Source organism: Macaca fascicularis, chromosome 1 (genome assembly GCF_037993035.2).
Source record: "Macaca fascicularis isolate 582-1 chromosome 1, T2T-MFA8v1.1".
Taxonomy (NCBI): domain Eukaryota; kingdom Metazoa; phylum Chordata; class Mammalia; order Primates; family Cercopithecidae; genus Macaca; species Macaca fascicularis.
Genome location: NC_088375.1, coordinates 66011976 through 66026820, shown reverse-complemented (window position 1 = coordinate 66026820; position 14845 = coordinate 66011976). Strand labels below are relative to the sequence as shown.

Genomic DNA, 14845 nt, shown 5'->3' with positions numbered 1-14845 from the left:
TCCTACGACAGCCATTTCCTTCCTCCTCTGGGATGCCTTCGCAGACCCAGAAGGAACAGCTGCCACAGGACGTGGGGCTCTTTCTGGCCCAGAGCCTGCAGCCTTTGCCACAGGATTCCACATTGTGCCATTAACTGGGGCATGTCAGAGCATCCATGCTGGCCCAGCCCCGTGCTGAGCACTGTGTACAGAATGCAAACCCCTCAGCAGCCCCTGCCTCAGGAAGCATTACAGTCTTTGTCTTTCATTCTTTTTTAGATGAGAGACCTAAGATCTTGAGATCTTAGAAATCGTCAATTTAACGTTACCTTCAACAGCCCTACAGGAGGACCCTACTGGTCCAAGTTTTCACAACCCGTTAGTGGCAGAACAGGGAATAGGATCAAGATCTTCCTACTTTCTTTCCAGCAATTCTTTTTTTTTTTTTTTTTTTTTTTTGAGACGGAGTCTGTTGCCCAGGTTGGAGTGCAGTGGCACGATCTCAGCTCACTGCAACCTCCGCCTCCCGGGTTTCACGAAATTCTCCTGCCTCACCCTCCCGAATAGCTGGGATTATAGGCACACACCACCACGCCCGGCTAATTTTTTGTATTTTTGGTAGAGACAGGGTTTCACTATGTTGGCCAGACTGGTCTCAAACTCCTGACCTCATGATCTACCTGCCTCAGCCTCCTAAAGTGCTGGGATTACAGGCGTGAGCCACCGTGCCTGGCCACAGTTTTTTTTTTTTCACTTGCTCAAGGTGATCTTTCAAATGTGCTCCGGTCACTCCTGACAGACATATTATGGAGCCACACCACCACTCTCCTTAAAGGCTGGAAATACAAAGGACACCACCTCCAGAATTCTCTCTTAATTATATTTACCCAAACATTGTTGAAGATCTATAATGCACAATAGTGGAAATAGCTGGACAACTTAACACAAATCTTTTGCATGCATTATTTCATTTGTTCCTTCACGGTTCTATCAGAAAGGTGGGCAGGTATTATTCCAAAGGAAGAAACTGAGGCATATGTAGATTAACTTTTCCAAAGTGTAAGGTACTGTCCAATATTGTTATGACACTTCTGATCTCTTTCCAGTATGAAAAGATAGTAGGGAGCTAGAATTCCCATGGTTGGCTCCAGTGAGGTGCTGGTAAATATTAAACAACTGGATAGTTGAATGGCCTAAAATTTCTTATGCCCAAAGGGAGACCCTACAGCCCAAGAAACAAACAAGAAACCCTCTCTGGGCTGGTAGAAGTCCTGTAATGTTGCCTTTAGACTGATTATCCACTGAAGGAACTCTTGTCTGAAATAGAAAGATCCCCACAGAATGCCATGGTCCTGAGGGACATTAAAATAAATAGAAAGTGAGTTCAGGCACTTAGCTTGACAAATTGATCCTGGTTCTCCTGGCAGAAAGGTAGATGCAGGTGACTCCAGGTGAGTGGAAGGTTGCTGCCTGTTCTTTCGTCTGGCTTCATGAGAACCAACATGGAATTTGTGGGTAAGCTGGTGAGAAGATTTTGTCTGCAGCATGTGTTAGGGCCCCTGAACTCCCACGTCTGCCTCTCTGAGGCCTGGCATCCTAAGACTAGAAGTTGGGGATATGGGTTGTGTAGAGACTCCACCAGGCCTCCACTGTTACTCACCCCAATTCCTTCCCCTTTCCTCCAGCCTGTCCCCATCGACGATAACTTCTGTGGACTGGACATCAATCAGCCACTGGGAGGCTCAACTCCAGTGGAGGGCCTGACCCTGTACACCACCAGCCGGGACCGCATGACCTCTGTGGCCTCCTACGTTTACAACGGCTACAGCGTGGTTTTTGTGGGGACTAAGAGTGGCAAGCTGAAAAAGGTAAGAGTCTAGGAGCTGAGATGCCCCAATGCCATTCAGCTCCTCCGTAGAAAGTCCCTCTTGGAAGGTAGCTATTGGTGGAGATTTAACTACAGGCAACTTTATTTTCTTGGGGAACGAAGGTGAAATGGGGAGGTAAGAAGGGGTTAATTTTGTGACTTAGCTTCTAACTACTTCCTCCAGCCATCAGTCATTGGGTATGTAAGGAATGCAAGCATGTTTCAATATTTCCCAAACTTTAAGAAAAAACTTTAAGAAGGTACATACATCTGCAAAAGCAAAAAAAAAAAAAAAAAAAAAAAAAAAATTGCTCTTCATTCCCAAATCAAGCAAAACTAAGTTTTTGGTTACGTACATTATAAATCTCCAACATCACAAACCCCTCCCTAGGACCTGTCAAGTTGATTATACTGGTCTTTGTTGAATTCAGAGAAGTTGGTTGAAGCAGATTACTGGTCCCAATTCTAAGACCTGGGGCAAACGGTGGGTGCTGCTCTCTGATGGTATATGATGCCTGAAGAAAACGCCATTCTCCAGTCTTTCCTTTTCCTGCAATCACAGTCTCTTCCCTTCCCAGCTCCCCACCCAGATGTGAGCTGCCAGGTGGAAGTAGACATTTTACCTTGTGCCTCCTTGGGCACTTCTGCCAGCTGGAGGGCACAGGCTGTCTGGGGCTGGCAGCATGGGAGGCCTCTTGTGCAGCAAGCTGAAGCCAACAGCTTGTGCCTGCTTGTCTAGTGCCTAGGGTGCAGAGAGGGTGCACAATCTGGTTCATTATATGGGATTAGAGCAGCCACATTCTTTCCGGTCTCAGCTAATCCCCTTTTCCCATGCTTACCCTCCTGCCACCTTTCCCTGGTCCCAGCACCTGTGGATCAAGAAACATGCAAGACCTCACTGCCTCTCACCCTTTGATGTTGACATCACCCTGGAGCTCTTTCCTTATAATCCATTTAGAGCCTTGGGAGGGATGCTGTTTGGAAATGTGGAAGGAGGGTAACCTGGAGTGAGCCCAAGGAAGAATTTCCATGTTCTGCTTGTTCTGAATTACTGCCAGGGGAGGTGAGAAGAACTGGTCTGGGTTCACCTAGCAGTGCTAAACCCTCCAGGCTTCTTCTGGTTCCCATGATACCAAAGACATTTAACCATTTCCTCACTTGCTGTAGAGGTTCCTACATGTTCCTCTTTTGTGCCCTCCACTCTGCCTGGGACTAGAGACCCTAGGTTGGCTTTTCGGCACATGGAAGAGAGAAAGAATGTGGTCCTTGTGTTTGCTTTTTCAAAGTGGGAAGGGAAGGAGTTGCTCTGTGAAATTCTGCTAAGATTTAAAAGTGGCTTCTACCAGGAAGCAGTTTGGCTTGGAACCCTGAGGCTAGTTACTTCCCTGCTCAGCCAGGGTCACCACATCCAGTTGGACAAATTGTGCCTGGCCTAGGGGGATTGTGTTAAGGAGCCTAGTGGGAGTTGAAATCCAGCCTGAGCTCTCCCTGTCACATGATGTACCCTGTGGTATAAACATCTGCCCAGTGGGCCTTCTCTTACTAAGTCATCTGCCCATAGGGACCACCTTTTCCTAAATGGCACACAGGCTCTCTAAGGGCCAGCAGAAGCCACACAGGCTGGTGTGAGCACCTTTCCCCCACCTTCAGTCACTGCTCCAGGTCATGTGTGTCATTCTGTCTCCTTGATTCTCTTCAAAGTTCCATGAAAGACAGGGGTCATGCTTTTTGGACTGTTCCCTTCTTCCCCTTTAATCACCTCACCAAGTGTTCACTCATGGGATAGGCTTCAAAACGGCTTTGAAAAATAGAACCATTCTTTAAGGAACCTTAGAGAGTGCCTGGCCCAATACTCTCATTATTTGACAGGGAAACTGAGGTCCAGAGAAGAAAATTGACTTGCCCAAGCATAGAGATCTAAGACAAGTTGCTTCTTGCCTTGACACCCAATTTGGCACCATTTTTACTTAAAGAAGCAGCTCTAGAGCCCAGGGAGGGAGACTGAGAACGATCTTCAGGTCCAGGCTTGCTACAGAGGTCAGCTAGGGGCTAGTGCGTTCACTCTCTTCAGATCTAGATGTGAATTAAGGAATCAGTGTATAATGAATGGATGGATGAGAAGTGAATAAAGGAAAAGGGATCCAACCAGACACAAAGGGACCTTGAGTTGCCTTTCCCATATCTCCATGCATCGCGCACGGCACACACGAGGGGCTGCTTGGCATCTTTCCAAGTCACACACCTGAGTTGGCCAAGTTCTCCTGGCCTTATTGAAACCCTGACGGACAAGTTGCTGTGGAGACAAGTCAGCAGGTTCAAGGGCAAAGCTGGGGGCGTGGTTACCCACAGCTTGTTCTGACCTGTGAGTTGGCTGCTTCTTCTCACTCTTTGCTTGGCCTTTCTTTGGCAGTTTCTATGAGCTCATGACACCCCTCCTTCCTCCTCTGTGCAGCTCACCCTTCTCTCCCACCCACGCTGCTTTGAGGTACTTGACATTCATATCCAGGCCCCTGCTGGCCTCCCATCTACCAGCTTACTTGTTCCCACCCCTCTCCAGAGAAATAACCCATGAAGAATTTATGGAATGTCCCCAGGAAACCCTACTATGGTCCAGGCCCCATAGCTCTTTCAACACAGGAAGGAAAATAAAGAAAAAAATAGCTAAGAGTTTGGAAAGGGAAGGGAAGCCGGGTGCGTCAGAACTACTCACTTCTCCCGGCGTCTGTCAGGCTGTCCAGCCCTCATCTACTGTGGCCTGTAGAAACAGGATGTCCCTGTATATGGAAGTTTAGAGGAAGCAGAGACTTGCTAGAAGCGATAGGACCACAGGGCACTCTTATGTGCTGTGTCACATAGCTGCTTATACACTGCTGCCTGCAAGATGCATAGAGAGCACCCTAGACAAGACCACTGCCTTCTGAGCTACAAACAAGTGGAAGGAACAGACAGAATAAGGTTAAGTCCCCAAAACCTGTATGTGAGGATGGGTACGGTGGCTCATGCCTGTAATCCCAGCACTTTGGGAGGCCAAGGCAGGTGGATCAGCTGTGGTCAGGAGCTCGAGACCAGCCTGGCCAACATGGTGAAACCTCGTCTCTACTAAAAATACAAAAATTAGCTGGGCATGGTGGCACCTGCCTGTAGTCACACCCCCTCGGGAGGCTGAGAGGGGAGAATCACTTGAACCCAGGAGATGGAGGTTACAGTGAGCCAAGATCATGCTACTGCACTCCAGCCTGGGCAACAGAGTGAGACTCCATCTCAAAAACAAAACAAAACAAAACAACAACAACAAAAAAACAGGAGTTTGAGACCAGACTGACCAATGTGGTGAAATCCTGTCTCTACTAAAACTCTGAAAATTAGCTGGGCGTGGTGGCACACACCTGTAATCCCAGCTACTCAGGAGGCTGAGGCAGGAGAATTGCTTGAACCTGGGAGGTGGAGGTTGCAGTGAGCCTAGACCGTGCCACTGTACTCTAGCCTGGGTGACAGGGCAAGACTCTGTCCCCCCTCTCCCCCTAAAAAAACTATATGTGCAATGTTTGCATAAGCTAAGGGTCAGTGCATCACAGGTGATAAGAAGACATGCAAAGGTTCACCATAAGGGTGGAATAATTCAAACAAAACAGCAACTGTAGTGTGATCAGTCTGCAAGGCTTTACTGAAAAGGAAGATTACCAGGGTCTGCTTATAGACTAGATGAGACAGATGAAGTGATGAGTTGAGGGAGAGAAGGGCATGCTAGACCTTGGGTGCCACACTGAGAAGGTACAAAGCACATGCAATGAAGGTCCAACATGCAGAGGAGTTTGGAAGACTTGGACAGATAAGAGGGGAGAGAGAGCCCCTGTGAGACTTTAAGCCCTCAGGAGATCAAGCGAAAAGGATCTTGGGATTTTAGTGAACCGTGAGGTTGACATGAGCCAACTGTGTGATATATTGCTTTAACAAAGTTAGTCTTCATCATGATAATAGAAGAACAGCTTCTGTGTCATGAGACATAGTGACTCCACTTTACCTTGAAGATAACATCACAAGAGGGTGTTAAGCAAACTCAAGTGCCAGATAAATAAGAGCTGAACGGATGTGGGAATCATGCTATGTGAAGGGGAAAAGAGTGAATAAACAGAACATAGAACAGCTGTCTTTAGATAACATAATTTACTGAGCACTTATTATATGTCACATGCTATTGAAGAGCTTTATATCTGTTAACTCATTTACTCTTTTACTCTATGAGGTAGGTGCTATCACCTCCATTTTAAAGATGAGGAAATGGAGGCCAAGAAAGATTAAAAAATAATAATAAAGCCACACAGTAAATAAAATGGCAGAGCTAGGACTAGAACTGTGATTATCTGGTTTTACAATCTGCCGGCTTATCCATTAAGCTATGGAAGATGAATTAGGCTTATTCAGTGTGACCCCAGAGGAAAGAATAGGGCCATTGGGTAGGCGTTACAGCACAGCAACTTTCCCCTTCATATAAGGAAAATGTTTTTTACGGCCAGACTGTCCCAGGATGGAAAGAGCTGACTCAGGAGGGAATGAGGTCCTAGTCAGTGGAAATATGCAAGCAGAGACTGGATGGTCACCAACCAGGGGTGCTGCCAAGGGGACCCCTGCATCAGATCTCACGGTCTTTTCAATGATGCTGCCACTATTTCTCTGGCTCTGTCAGCAAAGCATGTGATGAAGGAGTATGGGCTGAGGCAGAGAAGAGGAGCAGAAAAAGGAAGACCAAGGACCCCTGGGTGTGGACTTTGGAATGAGGCTGGTTTTGAGCCTGCCCTCAGAGTAGCAGAAAGCCCCTCAGGGTCAGGTGGGAGGGGCTCGGCACAGACATGGCAAAGCCTGGCCAGGATGATGAGGACAGGCAGTCCTGGGGCCAGATGTAGGGGAGGGAAAAGCAGGTTATCCTGGGGCCCGGGTCCAGTTCCTCATGACAGCATCCCTCCTGGTTAAGAATAGGCAGTGAGAGTCCAGATGATACAGACTGAGTGCGAACACCAAAGCAGATGGAGGAAGAGTGGCAACAGGAACTGGAAACTCATTTTACATGATTTTCCAGGTTTCAGGGCAGAGACAGGTGGCAAATCAAGCTCATGTCATGGGGCAAAAGAGGGAGGATGTCAAGCTGAGCAAGTGAAAGATGCCAGGACAATGGAAGGAAGGACTATCTTGGGTTCAGGGTGAAGTTCCTTTGGTTTCTTCCTTCCATTTGCAGCTGCTAAACTGCCACCTCAGCCCAGGTTTCACATCCCTGCAGGGCTCCTCACAGAAGCTGGAGGGTAGTGTTTTTCTGGGGCTCTCTAGCCTCTCAGTCCCAGGGACCTTAAACAACAGCAGATGCTGCTGGCTCTCTTCTCCATCCCCATCAGAAACCTCTTTTGCTGCTCAAGCATTGTTACATGTCCTTTACCCTGTCCCTTCAACCACTGTGCATGGCACCCTCCTAGACCCCACAGCATCTGGCAAGGGAGCAGCTGCTAAGGTGTCTGCCTCCCTTGAGATTCATAGATCCTTGAGGGCAGGGACCTTCCTTTTCACGTTCATCACCCCATCCCCACTGCCAGATACACATTAGGTGCTCATGAAAGTGATCTCAAATGTATTGGGTGCCTGTTCTATGCTAGACATCTATTTGTACTAATTGAAATAGAATCAGACACCAACAGTGACTCCTGTTGATGTGGCTGGTTGCAAAGAGGAAGGTATGATGTGTTGGGTAGGTCGGTGCCGGGAGGAGGAGGGTTGGCATGGCAGTGGCATGAGAAGTAAAGGAAACAGGACAACTTCTGGTGGGTAACAGGAAAGGAGTTTGTTTTCTGGTTAACAACATCTGGAAGAGGGTGGGGTGGTAATCTCAGAAATGTTGGCTAGAAGAAGGGGACAGCATTTACACTGTTGCCTGGAGGGCCCCAGAATAGTACAGACAGCCATCTGCTTCACCTGGATCAGATGCAGGCTTGTGTATAGCAGGGAAGCAGGCAAGAATGCCCAGGGAGCCACTGCTTCCTCCACCAGTCTCTGTCTGTATGACTCCTGGGATGTTTTTGCAAATCCCCAGAGACTTTCCAAGCTCTGGGGAGGGCCCCAGCCTATTCTGGCACTACCTTCTTTCCCATTAGCTAATGGTGGCCGATGAAATGCCTGTGAAATTCTTAAAGGAAAATTCTTTCTGCCTCTCCCTAAGGGACATACCAACCCAAGGTCTCCAGTCCCTGGCCCACAGGAAGCCCTGACGTCCCAATTCTATTCTTCTCTTTGTAATCACACAAACGATTTACTAAGCAAAGCCAGGAAAACTGTGAGCTTCTTGCAGTAGCAGCTTAGGCGTTGGAAAGAATCCATCAGGAGCACCAAAGTATTAACTCTCCTCAGCCCTGGGGTTAGTACTCGGTTATTCGATAACACTGACTGTTTATAAGATACGTTTCCATGGTTCTTTTCATCTTCCTCAAATATTTCAACTGAGGGTACTGATCGCCACTGCATTTTTACCCCATTTTACAGATGTAGGAAACTGAGCTGCAGCAATACTAAATGTCTTGCCCAAGGTTATATGCTCACCCCCACCCTCCAATGCCAATATTGACATTGGCGTTTAGACTTTCTCCCCAAACACACTAACCTGTTACTTGGCTCCTCTCGTGGGGTGGAGTTGCCTTGGCGGACGGAAGGCCAAGTTGGATGAAAAGCTGAGAAACATGCCTTTCTCTCTGTGCCAGCCCCACCAAACAATAGCCACTCATTCCTCTGAGTGGAAATGATTCACTTGTCTCTCTGTATGAACCCTTGATTGAGTAAACAGCCGGAGCTGCAGGTCCACATCTAAGAGACTTAGTGGCTCTCCTGGGACCTGAGACCGCCCATCCGATACCCTAACTCTCCCAGGTGTCTCAGCAATGCTGGACCCTGGGGTGGTGGGGAGTAGAGACCCTCTCCCCTTCCTCAGAGCCTGCACGGAAGGGGTGGGGTGGTGGTTCAGGGAGCTCACCACCACATCCCTAGTAATGAGTTTGGCTCCCTGCCCGGGCTCCTGCCGCCAAGCTTGCTGTTTGTTTTGTTGTTTTATAGGCCTCTTGGGTCCCCAGAACTGGTCTTCTGAAAGCTGGGAAAGGCTGCATTTGGTTGGCACAAGAAAGGGGCATATTTACAGAATGCCCCACTCCCACCCCCCTCGACACACACACTCCGGCCAGCACATCTCCTTGCTTGACCATGGCAGGTGTAGACAGGCGATGTCGGCTCTACCCAGAGCCCCAGCAGACCCCAGGGAAGGAGGTCCTGATCTCCCAGAGTCATTCTGAAAGGGGAGAAACTAAAGACTCTTTATTTTTTTGTACTTTTTTGTGTAGTTTCTAATATACTTCAATCTTGGACGATTCTTGTATGAGGCATCAGGCTGTGTATTCAGCTGGCTGTTTTGCAGTCTTAACAGTGAGCTCCTGCAGCTCAGGGCTTTATTGCAGAGCAGGTGAAACACAGAAAACTGTGTTTTGGGGACAGGGGGGATGGGCGTAATGATTCAAGCTTGCAGAATCCAGGTGACCTAAATAGGCTAGGCAAAATTTTCAAGAGGCCAAGGTGCTGGTGTTTACAGAGGTCCTGTCTTTAGGAAAATACAGACTCTTCTATGCCATTAATCCTTGCCTGTCTGTGGATTTGGAACATGGACATAGATCTCTGAGTTGGAAGGGACTTACAAAGACCACCTGGTCCACTCTCCTACCTTCAAGTAGGGACCAATTTGCATAACAAAGAGTATAGGGGCTTAGGAGAGATCCAGTCCTGACTCCATCCTACTAGCTGTGTGACCTCTGAGCTTTAATTTCCTCAATGTAAAATAAGGACAAGTCTGGTACCTGCATCATAAGATTACAGTAAGGATTAAATGACATAATTCATTATTGACCTGATATTTATTGAATATGTACTGTGTGCCAGGAGCTTGGTATAAAGCAGTAGAAAACAAAACTGTCAAAAATGCCTGCCCTGCTCAGGTATGGTGGCTCACACCTGTAATCCCAGCACTTTGGGAGGCCGAGGCGATCTCATCACCTGAGGTCAGGAGTTCGAGACCATCCTGGCCAACATGGTGAAACTCCATCTCTACTAAAAATACAAAAATTATCTCGACATGGTGGTGTGTGCCTGTAATCTCAGCTACTCAGGAGGCTGAGGTGGGGGAATCGCTTGAACTTAGGAGGCAGAGGTTGCAGTGAGCCCAGATTGCGTCACTGCACTCCAGGCTGGGGGACAGAGAGAGACTCCATCTCAAAAAGAAAAAAAAAAAATGCTTGCCCTGATGGAAATTATATCTTAATGTGGGAAGTCAGACAAACTAACATAAGTAAGCATAATATATAGTATGTTTAGTGGGTGATAAGTGCTAAGGAAAAAATAGATTACAAAGAAATAATTCATGGAAAGGATAGAGTGCAGAGCTTGGGCACATGGGCATATGTGCACTTAAATATTGCTACAATTGTGGCTTAACTTGTGAACCTCTACTTTTTTTTTCCTGTGGAGTGGGGTAGTAATAAACACTTTGCATATTTGTTGTAAGGATTAAATAAAATCATGTGTAAAAAGTGCTTAATGTAGTGCTTGGCATGAAAGTGCTTTCTATTATTACTGCTATCTTTGAGGCTTCCCCCAAACCCCACTTCTTCCCTGGCTCCTTGGGGTAGTGAAGCTGTCAGATCAGGCTCCTTTTCAGTGACATGTTTGCAAGGTCAGACGGAGGAAGAGAATCCTGTCCCCTACTCCTAGCCCTGAGTCATGGGAAAAAATACTTAGAAAACGGGACCAGCTGAGCCGAACTAATCTAATCCTGCTGGACTTTGGCATCCAGTTGCATTAGTCACCAGTGAGAGGTTTCACAGTCTCATATCACCAAACAATATGTACTGACCCCCTCCCCAGGGTGGGGCTGAAGGAAGTGTCAGTTGCCCAGTTGCAGTTTCGCAGAATTAACTAAAACAGGCCCATTCTCCCCTTTTGCATGTCTCCACACCAACCACAATATCCTGTGCTGCACAGCTCTGCCTTGGATGAACTGTGTGACCTGAGGGGACCTCAGTTTACTCATCTGGGTCACCCATGCCTGCCTGGCAAGATTGCTATGCCTATCAGACATGGAGGATACATAACATCTAACACAGATCTTGACGTAGTAGATGCTTAATAAATGGCAGTCATTGCTGCTACCATCTCTGTTACTGCTAGAGTGACTCCTCCTGCTAGTATTACTACTACCACTCCTGTACTATTACCATGTTTTTCTGCCACAGTCCCAAATTCTCTTTGATTCTATTAGTTCATTAATCCCATCTAATTTTCAGATGATCAAGAAGGATTGGAGGCCAGGCGCCGTGGCTCACGCCTGTAATCCCAGCACTTTGGGAGGCCAAGGCAGGCAGATTGCCTGAGGTCAGGAGTTCGAGACCAGCCTGGCCAGCATGGTGAAACCTCATCTATACTAAAAACACAAAAACAAATTAGCCAGGCCTGGTGGTGGGCGCCTGTAATCCCAGCTACTTGGGAAGCTGAGGCAGGAGAATCGCTTGAACCCGGGAGGTGGAGGTTGTAGGGAGCCGAGATCATGCCACTGCAAACCAGCTTAGGTCACAGAGCAAGACCGGTCCCAAAAAAAAGAAAAGAAGGATTGGGATATTTCATTACTCTGTTGCAGATGGTGATTCTGAAATTCAGAGATTATGGACTAACTTGGGGTTGACTTGTAAATCAAGGGAAGATGTGGAAGTTGGAACCAGAATGACAAATACTTCAGGGTGGAGATGGGCCCAGCATATACCTAAGTCACTTGTGTAGCCCAAGATGATCAAGCTAAGAGCTTATGGCTACTTTAACATCTCTTTCCTTCTTGCTAACATGTGCCCCTCTGTCCAGGGAAGCAGGAAATATATGGAGATGAATGTGGTGAAAATGAATCTGGAGCTCTGGCCTTCTGAGTCTCTTCCTGTGGTTCTACCCTTCTCCTGGCCTCAGCCTCCAGAAGGGTTTCTAGCTCCAAGGCAGGAAAGAGGTTCAGGAGCTGGTGCCATTGGGTTGTCCCAATCAGCCATCCCTGTCCTGGTTTCTATGGCAAAGGTTGAGTGTCCCCAGCTAATCTGGAAGGAGAAATGGCATCAACAGGCTTTAATAACAAATCTGGAATTCCCACGCTTGACAATTCAGGGGAAGAGGCTGAGGAATTGGGGTTAAGGCCCCCAGAGGATAAGATTGACACTATCAAGCAAGATCAAGAGTCTTCCCTTGAATGTGTATCATAGACTTCGTAGCCGGAGGGGACCTCAGGAAACTGATCTGGTCACTGACTTTGGACAAGTAAGATGTGTATTGTTCTATTTTATGAATGAGAAAGCTGAGGCCTAGAAAGGTGGAGTGATCTGCGGAAACTCACCCAGGTTCTTCCCGCAGAGGCAAGAACAGAACCCAGGTTTTTGAATTCCAATTTTTGGGCCCTTCTCGATATTATTTTAAAGGACATTTTCTTTTCTTTTCTTTTCTTTTTTTTTTTTTTTTTTTTTTGAGACAGAGTCTTGCTCTGTCGCCAGGCTGGAGCGTGGCATGATCTTGGTTCACTATAACCTCTGACTGCCTCATTCAAGCGATTCTCCTGACTCAGCCTCCCAAGTAGCTCAGATTACAGGCACGCGCTACCACGCCCAGTTAATTTTTGTATTTTTAGTAGAACGGGGTTTCACCATGTTGGCCAGGACGGTCTTGATCTCCTGACCTCATGATCTGCCCACCTTGGCCTCCCAAAGTGCTGGGATTACAGGCATGAGCCACTGCGCCCGGCCTGAAGAACATTCTGCGCAGAACATCAGACTGACCTCGGCCTCTTTAGCATGCAGGCATTTTCTATGCAGAGCTTAAAATTGATCTAGGGATTTTTTCCCTGGAACAAGAGTCCAGCTGAGCTTCGCGTACCAGGCCTGACCATACAACCTTGATCTATGGTGACCGGCAACCCTGAGCCCTCACTCCACATGGTAAGTCTTGGGAATCTTACCAGAACCTGCCCAGCAGGGAGACCTACTTAACTTCTTGCCTCAGAGCTAAGAAGTTTTGACAAATCAGAAGAACACTGAATTGGGACCCTCAAGTCTTACATGTTAGTCCTCTCTCTAGGAATGCCACATTTTTGGATGGGGATAGGCATAAGGGATCCACTATAAATTAAGCACTTACTGTATGCTAAGCCCTGGGCTAAGTGTTTTGTTTTGTTTCAGTTAAACTTCATTAACCCTGGAAATTGTAAAAATCATTAGTCTTATTTCCATTTACATATAACAAGCTGAGGCTCAACAAAATAAGTAACTTGGCAGAGTCACACTGCTACTAATTGGAGAGCTGGGATTTGAATCCAAGGCTCTCTGACTCCAGATCTGTGCTTTTAACCACTAGCTTTTTAGCATTCAATTGAACTTCTCTACGCTTCCATTCGTCCACTCATAGCCTACCACTTGCCTGATGGAGAGCTGCAAGAAGACGCATGAGAGGAGGGGGAAGGGCCACCTCTTTGCACTCTTTTGAGTGAAGGTGCCCTGGAAACTCGGGACATGGCAGCTGTCACCTTGGCACACGCTGTCTTGCTTGTGTCCCTCTCCTCAGGCCTCCTCCTCCACCTCCCCACCCCTCTCAGCCTGGGTCACAATGCACAGGGTGGCAGCCTTTTGTGCCACACACAGTCCCCAGCTGACTCCCCTTTCTCCAGGCATCACTGTTTGCCATGAGCTTTCTGAAGGAGAGACAAAGGAGTGTTGCTGACAAGGCCAAAAGCTGCTGGGTAAAGCGTGGGGCCAGGGCCCATCACCCATGCATCCCTCGGAGCCCCCGGGCTCTTCTTCAAAGACATTGTCTGGGATCTTTTGTGTGCCAGTCATACCCATTCAGAGCTGGCCAGGCAAAGGTTTCAGTGGGGAGAAGGAGAACACTGAGAAATGGAGTCATTTTGATCTGGCAAAATTGGAAGAGACATTAATGCAATAGTTAACAGCAGACCACTGCTGGGGGGTTGGGCCCAAATGCTTGTTCTCTGTTTATGGGGCTTATGCAATTCCATCAATATTGATGCCTGATGCCTTTGATTCTGACACTAATCATTGCTATGAATTAAATTTGCAGCCATATAATTAGGATTGCTATTAATAGGGCCCTGAGCTAAGCACTCCAATGCGGAGTGTCTTTTTCTTGATAGAAAATGGCATCCTTGGAACTCTGCTAATGGGGCGCACCTGGGATTTGCCAAGAATGATGTGAAAATTATACATTCTATATTTGTATTGGGTCTTTTACTGAAATACCAGCAAGCAAAGGTGAGGCTGGAGGGAGGGTTCTCTCCTACCCAGTGCTGTGGGCAGCAATTAGGTGTCTCTGCTGCTCTTTAAAGTCTTTAGGAAAGAATATGCCAGAGCCAATATTGGTCACTCATGGCCAAGCTTCAGACAGCTCATAGCCAGGAAGTTCTGCTTTATGTCTAATCTAATGGGAGTCAGTTTAGGCTAAGACACTAGCCAACTAAGGAAAGAGGGATTTTCCTCATACCCTAAGCTTGTTTGAAAGAGGCTGAGCCAAACTCCTATTGATGGGCCCAGTTGGGCCTCGTTTCTAGGTGGATGATTGGGCAAGACCCCTACTGACAACTGATTTCAAGGGTCCCCATCCAGAGAGCTCCCTGGGCCACAGAGAACCCGTTCACTTCACACACAAGGATTAGCTCTCTTTCATGTTGAGATTCTTTTCCAGGTAAATTTGCAGCACATTTAGTCACTGGGAAACCCAGTATTTTCCTGCAATTAGCCCCCAGTTCAGCTTCGGTGACTGTCAATGCCCCATTCACCCTCAGCCTGAGTAATCACGTGTCATCGTGCCCAAGGGTTATCTAACCCTTTTCCAACAATGGCACATGTGGTGACCTCCCTTTATCACTTAGAATAATAATTTGTACCAGTTGGCACA

The 14845-nt window shown here is 47.4% G+C and overlaps 1 protein-coding gene across 1 annotated transcript in view; it reads left to right on the top strand.

Moving 5' to 3' along the window:
- The window catches only part of PLXNA2 (plexin A2), a 222069-nt gene that overhangs the window by 31714 nt on the left and 175510 nt on the right, over positions 1–14845 (top strand). The window contains exon 3 of the mRNA XM_005540704.5: positions 1665–1847. Coding sequence (XP_005540761.3) covers positions 1665–1847 — 183 coding nt within the window. The remainder of the gene's footprint in view (positions 1–1664; positions 1848–14845) is intronic.